The sequence below is a fragment of the Dermatophagoides farinae genome, chromosome 3 (genome assembly GCF_024713945.1).
Source record: "Dermatophagoides farinae isolate YC_2012a chromosome 3, ASM2471394v1, whole genome shotgun sequence".
Taxonomy (NCBI): domain Eukaryota; kingdom Metazoa; phylum Arthropoda; class Arachnida; order Sarcoptiformes; family Pyroglyphidae; genus Dermatophagoides; species Dermatophagoides farinae.
The window spans coordinates 5,750,819-5,767,345 of NC_134679.1; the positions used below are offsets into that span (position 1 = coordinate 5,750,819).

General features: G+C 28.9%; 6 protein-coding genes across 7 annotated transcripts; 2 read left to right on the plus strand and 4 right to left on the minus strand.

The window, feature by feature from the left end:
- Positions 1-401: 401 nt before the first annotated feature.
- On the minus strand, positions 402-1,907 carry LOC124494389 (uncharacterized). 2 transcript variants are annotated; one of them, XM_047057546.2, is made up of 2 exons: positions 1,819-1,907; positions 402-1,702 (listed from the first exon to the last, which is right to left on the minus strand). In XM_047057546.2, exon 2 carries the CDS (start codon positions 1,603-1,605, stop codon positions 592-594), a length of 1,014 nt encoding a protein of 337 aa, XP_046913502.2. In that variant the 5' UTR covers positions 1,606-1,702; positions 1,819-1,907; the 3' UTR covers positions 402-591. The 2 variants fall into 2 exon arrangements, with proteins under 2 accessions (XP_046913502.2, XP_075585807.1); XM_075729692.1 differs by having other exon boundaries at positions 402-1,742; positions 1,819-1,893.
- A 345-nt stretch (positions 1,908-2,252) lies between these two features.
- On the minus strand, positions 2,253-11,484 carry LRR (capping protein regulator and myosin 1 linker 1 leucine rich repeat protein). The gene is given in 7 exon segments (XM_047057775.2): positions 2,253-3,540; positions 3,650-3,670; positions 3,819-4,304; positions 4,306-5,251; positions 5,311-5,834; positions 5,907-7,138; positions 9,778-11,484. Coding segments are annotated over 7 exon segments (4,575 nt in total). The 5' UTR covers positions 9,944-11,484; the 3' UTR covers positions 2,253-2,340.
- A 366-nt stretch (positions 11,485-11,850) lies between these two features.
- Positions 11,851-12,536, plus strand: ND-B22 (NADH dehydrogenase (ubiquinone) B22 subunit). The gene is made up of 2 exons (XM_047058335.2): positions 11,851-12,052; positions 12,123-12,536. The coding sequence occupies exons 1-2, from the start codon at positions 11,943-11,945 to the stop codon at positions 12,457-12,459; spliced, it is 447 nt and encodes a 148-aa protein (XP_046914291.1). The 5' UTR covers positions 11,851-11,942; the 3' UTR covers positions 12,460-12,536.
- Positions 12,428-13,521, minus strand: LOC124495020 (PSME3-interacting protein). Its single transcript, XM_047058333.2, has 2 exons — positions 13,304-13,521; positions 12,428-13,229 (listed from the first exon to the last, which is right to left on the minus strand). The coding sequence occupies exons 1-2, from the start codon at positions 13,404-13,406 to the stop codon at positions 12,550-12,552; spliced, it is 783 nt and encodes a 260-aa protein (XP_046914289.1). The 5' UTR covers positions 13,407-13,521; the 3' UTR covers positions 12,428-12,549.
- Position 13,522: 1 nt separating this feature from the next.
- On the plus strand, positions 13,523-14,272 carry strat (RAB interacting factor STRAT). The gene is made up of 3 exons (XM_047058336.2): positions 13,523-13,640; positions 13,713-13,856; positions 13,910-14,272. The coding sequence occupies exons 1-3, from the start codon at positions 13,638-13,640 to the stop codon at positions 14,159-14,161; spliced, it is 399 nt and encodes a 132-aa protein (XP_046914292.2). The 5' UTR covers positions 13,523-13,637; the 3' UTR covers positions 14,162-14,272.
- Positions 14,273-14,285: 13 nt separating this feature from the next.
- Positions 14,286-16,084, minus strand: LOC124495019 (uncharacterized). The gene is made up of 5 exons (XM_047058332.2): positions 15,515-16,084; positions 15,036-15,425; positions 14,895-14,978; positions 14,764-14,814; positions 14,286-14,701 (listed from the first exon to the last, which is right to left on the minus strand). The coding sequence occupies exons 1-5, from the start codon at positions 15,681-15,683 to the stop codon at positions 14,334-14,336; spliced, it is 1,062 nt and encodes a 353-aa protein (XP_046914288.2). The 5' UTR covers positions 15,684-16,084; the 3' UTR covers positions 14,286-14,333.
- Positions 16,085-16,527: the final 443 nt, after the last annotated feature.

The window sequence follows — 16,527 nt, forward strand, 5'->3', positions numbered from 1 at the left end:
CTGCTGCTTCTACCTGTAATTTTTTTTTCCTGTCTCAATTCATTGACAAAGGCAGCAATAAAAGCAAATATTGAGCAAGCTATTGTTGTATGTTTATAGCTATATTCAATAAAAATGGTAGTAGTAGTAGTAGTACGATTATAATAATGACGATGATTAAATGTGGTCGAACGTGGTAGTAGTGAATAATGTAGTGAATGACATTTATTTCTTGTTGATATCCCACTATTGTTATTTTGCTGCTAGTTAAAAATATGCAGCAAGTGTATTTTGTTACTGCTACTTTTTGATAATGATTGAGGAATTTTTTTTTTGCACAGAAGAATTATAATCGTTAATCATAAAGTGATGAACACAATCGATACAATCGATTAATGCCTGAATAATTTGAATTTTTAGAATTTTTTTTTTGATATAATTTGTCGAAAACAATTTCGTTTTTTATTGTAGGGAAAAAATTATCTTCTAAAAAAATAAAAGAATTTGTTGGAATTTGTCTAAATGCTTTTCAATAGGATAAAAAGCAACACAAATGAACACAATCAATCAAAGAATGAGAGAAAATTAAAAAAAAAAAAAAAAAAGATAAGCTCATTTTTGTTTTTTGCCTTGTTGAACAACATAAGGAAATAGGAGACCATTATTTAGAAATGATTCTAATTCTTCTGGTAATGAATTTCGTTGCATCGAAAATCTAGCCTGAGCAATGGATGAATGATGTATGATAAATTTACATAAATATTGTAATGAACCATGTTGATCATCATTATCATTATTAAGATAATCATAATCGATAATATATTGATATCGTGATAATGGTTTAACCAATGTTATTGTATGAAGTGATGCTTCATTATTTTGTAGACCACGTGAATAAAAGAATATATTTTCGGCATTATTCTGGTTCATTGCATCCGAGATCAGATCATATAGTGATTCGCTACCATCGATTTCTTCTTTACAACTATTCGAATCATTCGAATAGAATGCAAATAAACCATTTGAACATTCAATACGAGTATGAAGTGTTTTTCCATTCGAACGAAAACTTAATGAATAAAGAAATCGTTGATTTGAACTTTTACGAACCAAAAATATTCCTTCTTCTCGTCCTCTTAATAAATTTTCGGCATCTCGTCGTGATATATCACCCCAATACCAACCATAACTGAGGAGTTCATTATTGTCGGAATTTTTTAAATTTTCCAATGTTTTTGATTCAACCAACTGATCATTTTGTTGTTGTTGTTGTTCATTTTGATTCGATTCATGTTGTTCAGTATTAGTTTCGGCATTCACTTTATCTGGAACAACCGATTCCGTCACCGTTGATATCTCTTCACCATTATTATTATTATTATTATTCAATGATTTGTCAACAATTTCACCCAATTCTTCTGGGCCTATTTGAACAACTCCAGTAACTTCGGGTACTTTTTCTTTAGACAATGGTGTTGGATCCGAAATAACAACACGATTCTTTTTATTTGATTTAAATAAATGTCTTAACGTTTCATGCCATGATTGAGATTTTTTACTTTGATCAGCAACGACGATATTTTCATCATTGTCATCGATTGATGTTATACATGACAAGAACTTCATATCTTGATTTCGGTGAATTTAAAAAAAAAATTAATTCCAACGATTTTATTTACATTCAATTAGCACACACTGCAGCGATCGGTGATGATGAGATCAACTATACACACAAATAAATTGAATTGCAATTATTGTCATTTCTATTGAAAACAAAATAATAATTATCGGTTCATGATGACAACAGCTATAATAAAATCACATATATATAGTACTCACCGGTTTGGAATTCAAGATCCAAGCAACAAGTGGTTGGTGTTCTATATATTTGATCATCATCACATAGTATCCAAGACCACTCCTAACCAACTATCGATTGTCAGTATGGAAACATCGTTAATCATCGATGGTGATGGCATTTGAAAATGTAATTTTTTTTTCTTAAAATTCAGAATTTTGTATATTTTCCAGATATGAATTTTTAATAAGAAAATTCAATGAGCAAAAAAAAACATAGTGAAAGTTTATTCAATTTTTTTGTTGAATTAAAACAATTTACAGAAAAAAATGTGGGTATATTTTTCAACTAGAATTACACTAAAAAAAAAATTGAATTCTTTCAACAACAACAACAACATGAATGAAACGAATAGAATAAATGAGTGCTGATGTTTACCGAAAACAAAACAGATCATCATATCAACCCTAAACGATTTAAATATTTTAAATTTTTTATTTAATCTGATTATATGTGTCAAGCATGTTTGTTTGTTTGTTTGTTTGGAATTAAAGCATAAAAAATCATTTATTAGCATTAGAATTCATTAATGATAATTCAAATTTTGCACCCAACATTCCAACCATTGATTTAGGTCGTTGCTTTGATGATGATGGTGTTGATGTTACACTTTTATTATTATTATTGCTGATATTTTGTGATTGATTTTCTTTTGAGCTGATAATTTCATTATTATGATCATCCGTTGGACTTGTTATTGAATGTTTGGATGGTGATTTATGAAGATCACCAAACATTGTTGCACGTTTAGCAACCGATATTGATGAACTACCATTATTGTCAGTGTCTAAACTTTGTTGATGTTGATGTATAATTGGTTGTTTTGTGTTATTATCATCAATATTTTCTAGGCTAGATTTATTCTCCAATGTCGATGCAAATGTTAGTTGTTCATTTGATACAGGTGTAGAATTATATGAACGTTTCTCTTGAATTGCTTTCATTTCGGCCAATAATTCATTATGTTGTTGAATGTCACCAACACCATTTGGTGGTAATGGACTATGAACACGGCTACCATGTAAATCATTTGAATCACTACAAATGGAAACATGTTCACCACCACCAGCTGATCGTCTGGCACCAAAAATGATCGGTGAATTCGAACGAATCAATTCTTCATTCTGTTTTGCTGTTATTGGTTTATCTAATGATTGCATTTTAATTGGATATTGTTGTTCCATAACCATGTTGGTTGATTGTTGTTGTTCACTTTGAGATTTAAAACCTAGTTTTCGTAAAATTTTTCGAGGTTGTGGTTGAGGTTTATTTGGTTGTTGTTGTTGATAGTTTTGTTGAAGTAATTGATCCATATCTTCGATTGAAGCATTCGATGATGAATTATTCATCAATGATATTGATGGGAAAAAATTATCCAATCCTTCATCTAGTTTTGAAGTGGTAGGAATATTATTAACAGGTTGCTGTTCTTTGTTGTTGATTGTTTTTGAATCAACAATTGCAACTCTTGTTGGTGCACGTGTTTTACGATTCCTTGGACGCATTTTAGTTAGATGAAGATTTGGTTTTGTTTGTAACATATCAGTGCTATTTAGACTAGTATCATTTGATGATTGTTCATTACGATTAAGTAGATCGGAAAAATCTTCATTCGGAACAATATCACCATCCAGAACGGATTGTGGCCGTAATTTTCTTATATAAACATTCTGCCTCTTTTGATTACCAAGTTTAGGTGTTGCCTATTTTCAACAATAAAAACAAAAATAAAATTATTATTATAATGAAAAATAACAAAAAAAAATAATAATAATGGTTACACAAAATGCGGATGGAAAGTATTTTACTTACAAGATTAAGCCAAGCTAGCCACTTTAATGGTAGCAATGTGTGTTTGTATGAGTGGAAAAAAAAGGAAATAACAAAGAATGGACAAGACAAGTAAGAGTAAGAGTAAGTGAATACAGTATATAATAAATTAAGAACATTGATAATGGAAATAAAAACAGTGAATACTTACAATTACATTATCACCACCATCTGATTCAAGCATTTTTGGATCCTGTTTCGATAAGCTCAATAAATCATTTGAATCTTGTGAGCTACAATATGATTCAATCCATGTTTGGCTTCGAAGATCTGATGGTGTAACACTTCGAATTGATGGACCACCAACACCATTACTATTTCCATTAGAATGAATATGACGATTATTGTTGCTGATGGTAGTCGTCGATTTTAAATCACAGCCATCAATCATTTTCTGAGTATTCAATAAACACCGATTCATTTCGATCAAAACTTTATTACAAATTTGACTAGCTATTGTATTGAGAATCTGTTCCAATTTTATGGACCATTGTGTACCGGCTGCTTCGGTAAGGCACAATTGAAAATATTCCATCGATGGTATTAATGACGTTTGAGCAGAATTGATGCTGATAATTGAATTTTTATACAATTCACGAAGATCACCTTCAAGATGTTGACTATGAAAAAATACGCTTTGGAAATTCATCTTTGATACATTGAATGATTAATTCTGAAACTGATGAAACTTGACCTTCAAATGAACGTTTTAGTTCACGTGAAAATTCCAAAATAGTTGCTTCAATTGGACGTGAAACTGAAATCGATGAAAATCTTCGTCCATAACTATCTTGTAATGATGACAATCCATTCATTGTTTGCGTTGTATTTGAATAAACTTCTTGTACTTTACTATAAAGTGATCGCATATTACGTACATCATGTAATAGATTTTCAATTCTGCCAACATAATCATTCGAAGTGGAAAAATTACAATCGGCCATAATTGTTTTATCCAGATTCGAATGGGAACTAATGTCAATCGAATCCAATGACGGCATACGATTTTGTTGCTGTAATGATGATGATGATGCCTTTTCGCGTAATAGATTTTGCAATTGTATGGCAATTTTTTCGATTGTTGTAAATAAATTATTGTCAACGGTGAAATGTGAATTTTGTAGATTATGTAGCCGCATGTTACGTAAAGCGGCCGTTTGTGGTAGATTATTACGACGTATAAATTCCTGAATTTTATTCACAGCCGCTTCAGTACGTTCTGGCATTTTCATCATTGCAGCTTGTACATCTTGTATTGGTATTGGAAGATATTTCAATGTATAGTTACGTTCAAGAGCATAAGCTATGTCAATAAATCCAGATGTAGGCGTTAGATTACGATCCAAATAAATTGTTTCAAGATGATTGTTCACTTGAAGTGCTTTGGCCATTGTTTTTGCACCAACTAATCCAATTAAATTTCCTGAAATATCAATATTGATCAATGATTGATTCGAACCAAGTGCATTCAAAATGATTGAAGCATCAGAACGTAATTTTGAATCAATCAATGATAGTGATTCAATGGAACAATCCGGATCTTGTAGTAATGTGACGAATGCATCTAAAACTTTTGGCAAATGTCTAAAAAGAAAACAATTTTTTTTAATGAAAGTATATAAAAAATGAGAAAAAAAACTTACTTGGCTTTAATATTGTTGAAATTGCGACCAATCGATAGATATTTGATTGATTTGTTTTTACCAATGGCACCAACCACTTGAATAAGATCCATATCCAATCCATTGTCACTGAGATCCAAACCGGACACACATCGAATATCTGCAAGACAAAGTTCAAGTACAGCAGCACCATTCGATTTAAATTCATTTGATGAAAGATTAATTCGAAGATCAGCAGCGGATTCATTGCATGCTAAACCAAGTAATATGGCTTTGAGCGCTTCAGTTGGCAATCTATTATGCGACAAATTCAATGTACGTAAAAATATTGCAGTAGAGAAAAATTTTTTGATCGAAACAGGCACTATCAAATCTTTATGACTGGATTTTTTTCCACTAAACTGATTTCGTGATAAATTCAGATGAACTAGATTATTGGTACATCCATGTAGGAGTGCACCAAAAACACTATCAAGATTGCAATCGGTTCCGGACAGATCAAGATGGGCAATATTGTTTGGTTGAGCCAGAAAATTATAAAGTTTCTATATAAGGAAAGTATCAAAAAGAAAAAAATTAATAAAGAAAATGAACAAAGACGATGGAATGTAACTTACGGATAAATCATCTTTAAAATAGTTATCACTCAAATTAAGATAAGTTAATGTCGAAAACATTGATTTATTTAAATAAAGTGATTCGGATAGTTCAGAAATACCTTTGGATGTAATACCACAATGTGAAAGATTTAAATGTACAAGACCTTTGTACATTAATTTTGCTGACGATGTTATCGTATTCGTATTATTGTTATTATTCAATTGTGGTTGACTAATTTGATTTGAACATGTAGAAAAATTCAATGATAATGATGAACTGAGATCTTCGGATGAATTATTCATTATAGAATTGGCCATATGGAATGATTTGGCTACAAATGATGTCATATTTTTCAATCCTTTATCTTCAATGGAATTGTTGGATAAATCAATAATCTGTATCGATGTTTGATTATTCAATAACATTGCCTGAAATAATTTATTAACAAAATCTGCTCGAATACCAGTATTATCTAAATATAGTTCTTCTAGTCTAGTTGATCGACGAACAAGATTGACAATTAATTCACATATTTGATCACTACCCGATTGGCTATTATTAACAATTTTAACATTTGAAACACGAAATTTGGTAAAATATCCATTATAGGTTAATGCAGCAATAAGTGGTTGAAGATCTTTCAAATCAAGATGTTCGAAATCCAATATGGATAGCTCAGTATTATTATGAGCAGCATATATTGTATCAATATCCCAGGCAACTTCTTCTCTATATGGCACACCATAATAATCACAAAAACAAGCATATTGATTGGAGAAACCACCGCATGGATGATCATGTGAACGGAAACGTAGTTTCTCTTCCACCAAATGCACATATTGATAAATATTATCCAAACGTTGACGTGGTTCAACAAAAAATCGTCGTATAAACGATTCGAATGGAATGTATGGAAACAATTGTTTCAATGAACTAATCAAATGACAAATGATTAGATTGACTTCTTCTTGATTTGGATCACATGATTGGAAGCAATATGGATGCTTTGGATCATTCGAACGAAAACCCAATGTTAAACGATCTGGTTGTCGTGATTCAATTAGATTCAGATCAATCAAATTATATGAATGTTCCAATTTTGGTGTTCCACCTTTCACTGTGAATAAATACAGTCGATATTGTGTAAATATTAATAAACGATTTTCAAATTTATCTGTCTTCAATTCCAATTTGAGCATTGCTTTATGGGTTAATTTAATGTTTGGACCAATTATGTTTGCAACATGTTCTATAATTTTCAAAAAGAGAGAGAAAGAAAGAAAGAAAAAAATTAAAAATGAATTATTATGAAATTAAAAATTCAATTTCAATGTCAATGATTGATTGATTGGATTTGTTTCATCATCATCATCATACTCATCCAATGATGGTCCATTTGATGAACATTATTATTATTCTTATTGGTTGACAGAAAATGATGTTTTGTCATCATCATGCAAAGATGCAAAGATGCATTGAATTTTTGAAACAATAACAAATTGGATATTTATTTCAATGTGTGTGTGTGTGTGTGTGTGCGCGCATCATATATTCAACATTATTCAATTGGAATGATTGATTTGATTAATGTTGATTGTCTAAATGATGATGATGATGATGATAAAAAAATGTCAAATCGATTGATTTGACATTTTTTTTTGTTGTTGTATTGTTGTTTTGTATGCCCAATAATGATTGATTGACAATCAATCACATGTTATTGAATACTTTATTTATAGCAGTAAATAATAATAATAAAAAAACGCCAAAAAACATTTTCTCAAAATCAACAATATTGTTGTTGATGCGCAACAATATTGAAAATATCATTTACCAACACAATTTTATTTATTGGAATATTTTTTTCCATTGATAAAGCATCGATTATCGTGGTGATGAACAATGAAAAACAATTGATAAAACAAAACCTATGACTCTGTTTACATTGATTATGTGTCGATTAACAATTTTGTCGATCAAATAATTTTTTGTTATTGTTGTTGTCATTGTCATTTGTGTTATTAAATCTCCAACGCAATATAATAATGATGATAATAAATCGTAAATAAATATATATGCATCTGGATATTGTTGAATGACGACAATCAAAAAAAAAAAACAAGCCAAAATTTTCTTGGATAATAATAATTGAACAAACAGCACACAGCAAACCACGTGTTGAATGGAAAAAAAATTCAAGGACTTTTTAAAATTTCATTTCTTTTTTAATAACAATTATTTGTTGATGCTACAACCAACCAAAAAGAAAAAGAAAAAAGAAATTTCACAATTTAACGAATCAAACAATTAATTATTATTGATGTTAATCAATAATTAAGAATAAATTAATTGCAATGACAACAACAAAATTCAATTCAAATGTTACCTTGACATTTTATAACAATTGAAAAAATCCATTCAAAAAAAAGTTGTTGGGAAAATTGTATTTTTTTCAAACGAACGACAACAACAAAAATACCGAATTTATAAAGACAATTTAAATGTTGAACAAGAAAAAAATCCACATGATATTCAAACAAACAAACAAACAAAAAATTCACTCGCAAGTCTTGAGAAAAGAAAAACAACAACAACAGTGATTATTATGGTAGGCGAAATGAAAATAAACATTTCTAAATGACCAAAAAGAAAAAAATCCCGTTTCGTTTCAACCATAATAATGATGATGATTATTCAAATTAATTACCTTTTCATAACGTTCTATTGTCCTCTATTGTAAAAAAGGGTGAATAAATCTTTTCTTTCGTTTCGTTTCTGGATCATTCGCCCTCACACACACAAATACAATCAATGATAATTATTATAATTATATAAACGGGAAAAAAAAGATATTTTTTCTAACAAGAAAAAAAATGAAAAATGAAACTTACACCGACACACACATAAACACATGCATAGCTTTTAATCAAAGTTAAACGAAGAAGAAAAAAAATTAATATCATCAACAAGTATATATGGCAAAAATCTTTAGGTAAATCTCATATTTATAATCCATGATGATAGAATTCATTGAATCAACAGAAAAACTTTAAATGTGTACTTTCTTTATAGCTGGAAAAAAATTCTCTCAATGGAAAATATAGCAGAGTTATTTCAGCTATATATTCTAGTTTGTTCATCAGATTTCGTGATGATGATGATGATGATGATGCATATGCATTGGATTTTTGATAATTTCCACTTTATTCATTCATTTCATCATGAACAAGATGTTTTCAATGGTCAATGTTCTTTCATCAAACGTGTTATTGTTGTTGTATACATGTATCGATTAGTTTGTGGCTGGAGGTATATGTAGATGAAGCTGTAAGGATGATGACCATTATATCTAAATCTGATGATGATAATCAGGTTCATCTAGCAAACACCGGTTGTTATACACACACACACATACATACACAGATATATAGAAAATAAAATACCTAGAGTGCAATGCCATGTTAATCATCAAATAATCCAGCTATGGTTATTACATCATCATCATCATCATGGTCAAATTAATTTGATCAGCTATAAACACATTAACTATTGTTTTTTTTTAAATTTAAATGACTATAATTCACTATGATTATATGAACGAAATAAACTAAAATGACCCATTTAACCAGCCAGAAAACTTCTACTACTACACAATTATGATGAATACAAAAAAGGGCGAAAAAAACAATCCTAAAAAAGGCTAGGCATTTTTAAACTTTGAAAAAATAAAATACCAAAAAAAGAAAAAAAAAACTCCAAAACAATAAACACACACACATATAGTAAATATGAGGATTGTCTCCGTGTTTTACATGTTTCAAAATCTTTTTCTAAATAATTTGATCAATCACATTATGATTTTTTTTCAATGATAATTTTTGTACAAACCTTCAATTTCTTTGGTAATGTTCATCGTTTGATTATTATTACGTTTCATACTGCCAGATTTTTGTTGTTGTTGTTGTTGATTTACAATTGTTGTTGATGATGATGATGATGGCGGTGGTGTAGTTGTAGCCATTGTTGTTGTTGTCGTTGATGATAAATTAGCCATTCTTTTTTCTATTCATCAGAACGGACAATGTCTCTTTAGTAAATTGAAAGAAAATTTCGTATAGTCGTTCTGTATCAAATTAACACATGTCAAATGACAAAAAATTGACTTTTGTTTTAATTAATCAATCAAATTTCTTTTTCCAACAAAAAAAAATGAATGAATGAATGAATGGATGAATGAGCAAATTAAATTTGAAATAATAATGTTGATATAATTGGCACTAAAACACAAACACAATGATGATTTATAGGAAGCATTTTTATAATCAAAACAACAACAACCACACATAAACACACTAAAAGAGAGTGAAATAAGAAGATAAAGATAAAAAAACAAGTTAATCATTGATCATGATGATGTTAGTCATTGGTAAGATGATGATGATGATGATTGCAATAAACATGCAATACCAAACAACATATTGGCTTAACTTACATTAACTTGTATCTTTTTGGTTGTTGTTGTTTTTATATTTTATTTAACATCTGTTTTTATATGAATGATTTTCATGAATGTAGAAAAATGCAATTGATCTGTTGTTGTTATTGTTGATCATATAAAATCGATAATGTTCAAATGATTATCTCTCGTCAACACGCTGCCATTCTTTTTTTCATTGTATCCTAATAATAATCATTGATCTGGTTGGCTGGAGATGATTGAAAATTTTTTTTTATCTTCATTTCTGACACAGGAACGGAACAGCAACGGAAAAATTTCATTTTTCGACCATATTTCAGTTGAGTTTTGATTGGATTTCTATTTATTTATCTCATCATTCATATCAAATCACTATCAATATGTCGTTTGTCGATGTGTGTGTGTGTGTGTGTGTGTCACTCATAGATTTATTTGGATTAATAAATCACATTTCAAAATATACGATATAATAGGTGCCGTCATGACAATCTTTTATTTGTAAACAGGAAAAAAAAATATTGTCTTTTAACAATTTATAACACATAAAAAAGATGAAAAAATTTATTCCTGGTTACTTACTCGATGTGTGTGTGTGTGTGTTGAGTAAAGAAATTTTTCATTGGTTCTAAACAAAAAAAAAAATTTCTGTAACAACAAAGCACTTGCGCTTATCTCTACGATGGATAATCATCATCATCATCAATTGAATGAAAATTGTGTTTGTAGAGAGTTCAAAGACAAACATACACCACATAGTAAAATGAAAAAGATCCAAGAGAATATATTCCCTTTAGATGACGTAAATTTTCGTATTTTTTGAAACATTCACATATAATATAGGGAAAATAATAAATTGTGGATTATATAGATATATATGACGATGTTTTTTTTGCACCCATCACACGATTCATCCATCCATGGTCATTATGGATCGAATCATAGTTATTCTCTGGAAGAATAAAAAGAATTATATGGTAGAATTTTTTTTTCACATTTAAAAGAATCGATGTTGATGTTGTTCGCCACACACGCACACACACACACACACACACATCGTTTGACAAGCCAACAAAAAAACATTGAACAATTTTTGGACAACGCGCGCGCCTTTGAGTCCATCAACAAAAAAAAGAACGAAGAAATGGTAATGATTTTTTATTCGAAGAAAATATACATTTCTTTGGGTAGAAGTCAAGCAAGATCCTACACATTTTTTTATATATAAATAAAAAAAGAGATACTGAATACTGCCACCACCACCACCACCACCAACCAAAATATAATGTTGGAATGTAGAAAACAGAAAAAAAAGCTGTGTGTTCCAGAACCACTCCTGAATTTGATGTTAATTTAATTTTATCACTATATACTTCCATCTATTGGTAAAGAATCGAAACAGTATGTCAAGGAAATCTTTTTTGTAAACAATAAATGAAAATTCTTAAAGAAATTTTTCCGGATAGTAATTTTATTTTTTTTTTTTTAGTGTTGTTTTTATTGCTGTCTGACCTTTGTTTTTAGTTTTGATGATTTTTTCATTTTTTCCTTTGATTGATTGGTTAATTCATCAAAAATAATGGCTCATTTAGCCAATTATTTAAAACGAGATCTAATATCGCATACACGGCGTGTTCAAAATCTTTATAAACGTTGTGTTCGTAATGAAGAAAGTTTTGTCAAAGATAAGTATGTGTTTTGTTTGAATGAAATTAAATTTTTCAGATTTGTATTTGAAAATATTTTATTCGAAAAACAGAGGTGATATACAATTTACATGGGCAACAGTGCGTGCTGAATTTGAAAAACATCGCCATGTTAAAGATTTACGTTTGGCAAAATTATTAATCGATGATGGTGAACGACGTCTATTCTTGCATATGCATCCAAAACCGAAAAAATTCATATTCTCACCTGGTGGATTAATGTTTGAACGTGAACATATTTATAGTGATTGTCATTTAGATTTATGGCATCCGCTTGAAAAGGCCCAATATCCATACTATTTTGAACGTCGTGAACAATTGAAAAAAGAATATATTAAAAATTGGGAAAAAAATTATGGCAATTCTGGTGGCCAAGACCATTCACATTAGAATTTTTTTATTCTGTACAGAGTATAATTTGATGATGAGAAAAAAACTAAAATAAAATTCATGAATTAGAAATGAAATTCGAGTAAAAAATTATTTTTTATTCTGCATTTCCGATGCAGCTGCTTCGGTTAATTGTGCCAATTTATGACCAAATGCATTGAAATCTTCACCATCGGATTCATTGGATTCACGATCACTTTCAAGGCTATCACTTTCATCATCATAACATCCGATACCAGGTAATCGTCCAATACATTGAATAGTAGGTTTCGATTTATCAAATTTGATTCGTGAATCATTTTTTGTTAGATTCTCATCGATTGTTGTCGTTGTTTTCGAACCTGTTTCAGTTTTCATTCGTTTCACAATTGGTTCATCTTTAGATTTTCGTTTAATAGCACCCATTAGTAAATCTGCTTGACTTTTGCGATTGCCATTTTTTGCCATTGATTGATTGGCCATTTTTTTCTTAAGATTTTGGTATAATTCACGTTTATATTCGGATAATTTATGTTCCTGTTCTTCACTATTCAAATGTGCCACACCACGTTTATATTCTTCCAGTGCCAATAATTCTTCGCGATATTTTTGATTCTCTAATTCAGCTTTACTATCATCACAAATAGCAAGAAATTCAATTTCATCATTATCCAATCCTTTAACCAGATTTTTTAATTTTCTTGACTCTTCAAATTCTTCTTGTTTCTTTTGTTTTTGTTCTTGTAAACGTTCATATAAGGTTCGTGGATCATATTCTGGTTCTGGGGCCTCTATCGATTTTTTTTAAAAATATAAAGAATTACAAAACCAAAAAAAAAAATATAAAAATTCGCTACTAACTTACCAATTGGATCAGATTCTTTACGATTTTTTGACCATTCTTCTTGCCGTTGTTTACGTTGTTCTTCAATAACCGATTCCGAAACAAAAGAAATTTTTTCAGACATTATAAACAATAAGTGATGAATTATTCAAGTTGATAAAAAAAAACATGAAGATTCTTGCAATACAAAAAAAAACATGCCTTGGAACAAATAATTTATGCAGATTACTCGAAAACGCTTTATGGATGACCCATTCATTTGATCGATGTTTTTATTACACAAATATACACATTAAATTAATTAATAATCGATTCGATAATTCAATCAAACTTTTGTTTATCAATCGAATCAAAAATGGTAAGTGAAATAATCAATCAAATTGATTGACTAAATTTCAACTTCATTATATGCCCATATATTTCAATAAAGAATGAAACGAATGAATCAAATTTGATGGATCATGACGTTGTATTATTATCCAATGGTAATAATGGCCTAGATTGTCATTGTAAAATTCCTGATTGTAATTCATTAATATTTCGTGCTGATACGGCACCATTATATAAAGAAGAGGTATGATACAAGATCAAGATGAATGTCGTTTTTTTCAATATTTTTTTTTCAAGCGTAAATTACCATTAGGCGATCGTATGGATACTATATCATCATTTTGGCGTCTAGACGATGTATTTAAATTTGAAAATGTAACATTTACAAAAGAAACCCAAACTGAACAAGGGAAAATTAAATATCTAGCTTGTTGTGATTGTGAATACGGACCAATTGGTTATCAAAATCTTGAAAATCAAATCTGTTATGTGGCAATAGATCGAGTGAAATATTGTCAACCGAAAATTGATGGCAATTCAAATAGCTAGGAATTTGAATATTAAAATTTAATTGAAATACTTGAAAAAGTCAACTATTTTCATTTTTTTTTACAAATTTTCTACATAATAAATTTATGAATTTTTATTTGAAAAAAATAATTTAATGAACAACAAAAAACACACACACACACAAGACTGAATGAATGAATTATGTCATTAATCAAACTACATAGCTATTATTAATATTATTATGAAGACGTTCAATTCCATGCGGTAAACTCAGCGATAATTGACTTTTCAATGAACGAATCGGTTCCTGTATGATTATCGAATCCGTAGCTATAATCATATTATTTAGATTTGGTTGCGATGAATCTACACTGGAATTGGAATTTGTTGGACTTTCTGTACCATTTTTTTCCATTGCATACAATATTGGATGATTATTGGCATATGCTTCGGACATACGGCGAACAATTTCTTTACGTCGATCTTTACTTTTTGTTAAAAACATTATCAATAAAATGAACATGATTACCAAGGTGAATAAAAATACATAAAGGCTAAGTTTTGTTTCAGATGTTTCATCTATAGGGAAAAAAACGAAAACGAAAATTTAAAAAAATTTAAATCAATTAATGTACGCTTACCACATTGTAATTCATCAATATCATTACGGCAATTATCGATTCCATCGCATTCTATTTTTATAAAAGAAAAAAGAATTTGAAAAAAATTAATTTTTTTTTTGCTTTTATATAAATTCTTTAAATTCATTCACCTAATAAACTATCTATACAGAATTTATTCTGACAATTCATTGTCAATCCATTACTTTCATCGCATTCATCATTTTGATTTGTGGCTGTAAAGAAAAAAAAAATTATTTTCACAAATCGATTTAAGAAAATAATTAACTTACGGGCAAAAAGATTGACAACAATTTTAAAACCTTTGCCGGGCAATGTATAATATTGTGGTTCACTAACAAAACGAATGGTCATCATATCACTGCTGGTCAATATTGTTTTTTTTGGCACCATTTCCTGATTAATACCATGAAAACGTATTAATGAATGGCCATTTGTAATGAATTCAATATAATCGGCTTTTTGATGTAAACGACGCATTTTAAGTTTGGTTACAAATGCCATTAAACCATATGATGGTGGTACCATTAAATGAATACTACAATTCATATTTGGTTTATATAATTCACGTTTTAATTTAATCATAATGGCAGTCATATTTGAATATGGTTGCATTTCAATTATATTCATTTTTGTTTGATCACAATAATCGCTCATATGATCTATTTTTTTTTTAAATATTTTAAGATCAATGTATGTATGTAAAACATGAAATCAAAAAAAAAAATCATCATATTTTTCAAATGCTTACATTTTATATAATGAGATCCATAACATAATGATGTTGATGATATAAGAATAATGATTATTATAACAAGAATAATTTGTTCTAATCTAATGATTTGATTGAAATTATTGTGAAAAGAATTTATTCTATTTGTTCCATGATGAAAGAATTTGGTCCTTGATATTGATGGCATTTTTTTTTTTTTTTTTTGATTGATTGATTGATTCGTTTTCAACACAAACAAACACAACAACTTTGTAGTTATTATTTTTTTTTATAAATATAAAAACCAAAAAATAAACAGAGAACAAAAGAATTTAATCAACTTTTTTCATCATGGTGTTCGATGAACTTGAAATTATTATTATTTCTAATTAATTTTCTCTCCCATTCTCGATATATATCAATTGTATAATAGTCGAAGAACAATTTTCAAATGAAGTAAACAAGAAAAAAAATTTAAGAAATTTTTCACTTTTAAATTGACTAAAAAAGCCAAAAAAAATGCTAAAATAAACGAGGTATTCGATGATGATGACGATGATGATGATGATGATGTTCGGTTTTAATTTAGTAACGGAAATAAGATAAGATTGAATAGTGAAGAACATAATCTTTTTTATATTTATACTGTTTGATTTAATTTGATTTGGCAATGAAGATTTATTGATTGATTGATTGATTGATCAATAATTATCATCATCATCATATATAAAAATCATGCACAAGAATGATAATTCATTCATTCATTCATTATTGGTTAATCTTCTCTTTTTTTTTATTTTTTTTCTCACTTAAAATTCATATAATCGTTCAATCATACCAATCAATCAATCGATTGGTTTCACATTCATAACCATCACATAAATCATAAGCCATTAATCACAATTTTTGTATTTAAACACAAGAATGATTTGAACACGAATTCTTCATCCCATTATTATCACCATCATTATTCAATCCAATCAAAACCAGCCACAGAACAGAAAACTCGTGATTTTCTTCAGCATATATAATGAAATGATGATGATAAAAAT

What these genes read in the sequence shown, in the direction of transcription:
- LOC124494389 (XM_047057546.2), bottom strand. Translation starts at nt 1,605, where the DNA reads ATGAAGTTCTTGTCATGTATAACATCAATCGATGACAATGATGAAAAT.
- ND-B22 (XM_047058335.2), top strand. Translation starts at nt 11,943, where the DNA reads ATGGCTCATTTAGCCAATTATTTAAAACGAGATCTAATATCGCATACA. An exon ending in GAAAGTTTTGTCAAAGATAA is followed by an intron (nt 12,053 to 12,122) that starts GTATGTGTTTTG and finishes TTCGAAAAACAG; the next exon opens with AGGTGATATACAATTTACAT.
- LOC124495020 (XM_047058333.2), bottom strand. Translation starts at nt 13,406, where the DNA reads ATGTCTGAAAAAATTTCTTTTGTTTCGGAATCGGTTATTGAAGAACAA. An exon ending in TAAAGAATCTGATCCAATTG is followed by an intron (nt 13,230 to 13,303) that starts GTAAGTTAGTAG and finishes AAAAATCGATAG; the next exon opens with AGGCCCCAGAACCAGAATAT.
- strat (XM_047058336.2), top strand. An exon ending in CACCATTATATAAAGAAGAG is followed by an intron (nt 13,857 to 13,909) that starts GTATGATACAAG and finishes TTTTTTTTCAAG; the next exon opens with CGTAAATTACCATTAGGCGA.
- LOC124495019 (XM_047058332.2), bottom strand. Translation starts at nt 15,683, where the DNA reads ATGCCATCAATATCAAGGACCAAATTCTTTCATCATGGAACAAATAGA. An exon ending in TGGATCTCATTATATAAAAT is followed by an intron (nt 15,426 to 15,514) that starts GTAAGCATTTGA and finishes AAAAAAAAATAG; the next exon opens with ATCATATGAGCGATTATTGT. An exon ending in TGTTGTCAATCTTTTTGCCC is followed by an intron (nt 14,979 to 15,035) that starts GTAAGTTAATTA and finishes TTTTCTTTACAG; the next exon opens with CCACAAATCAAAATGATGAA.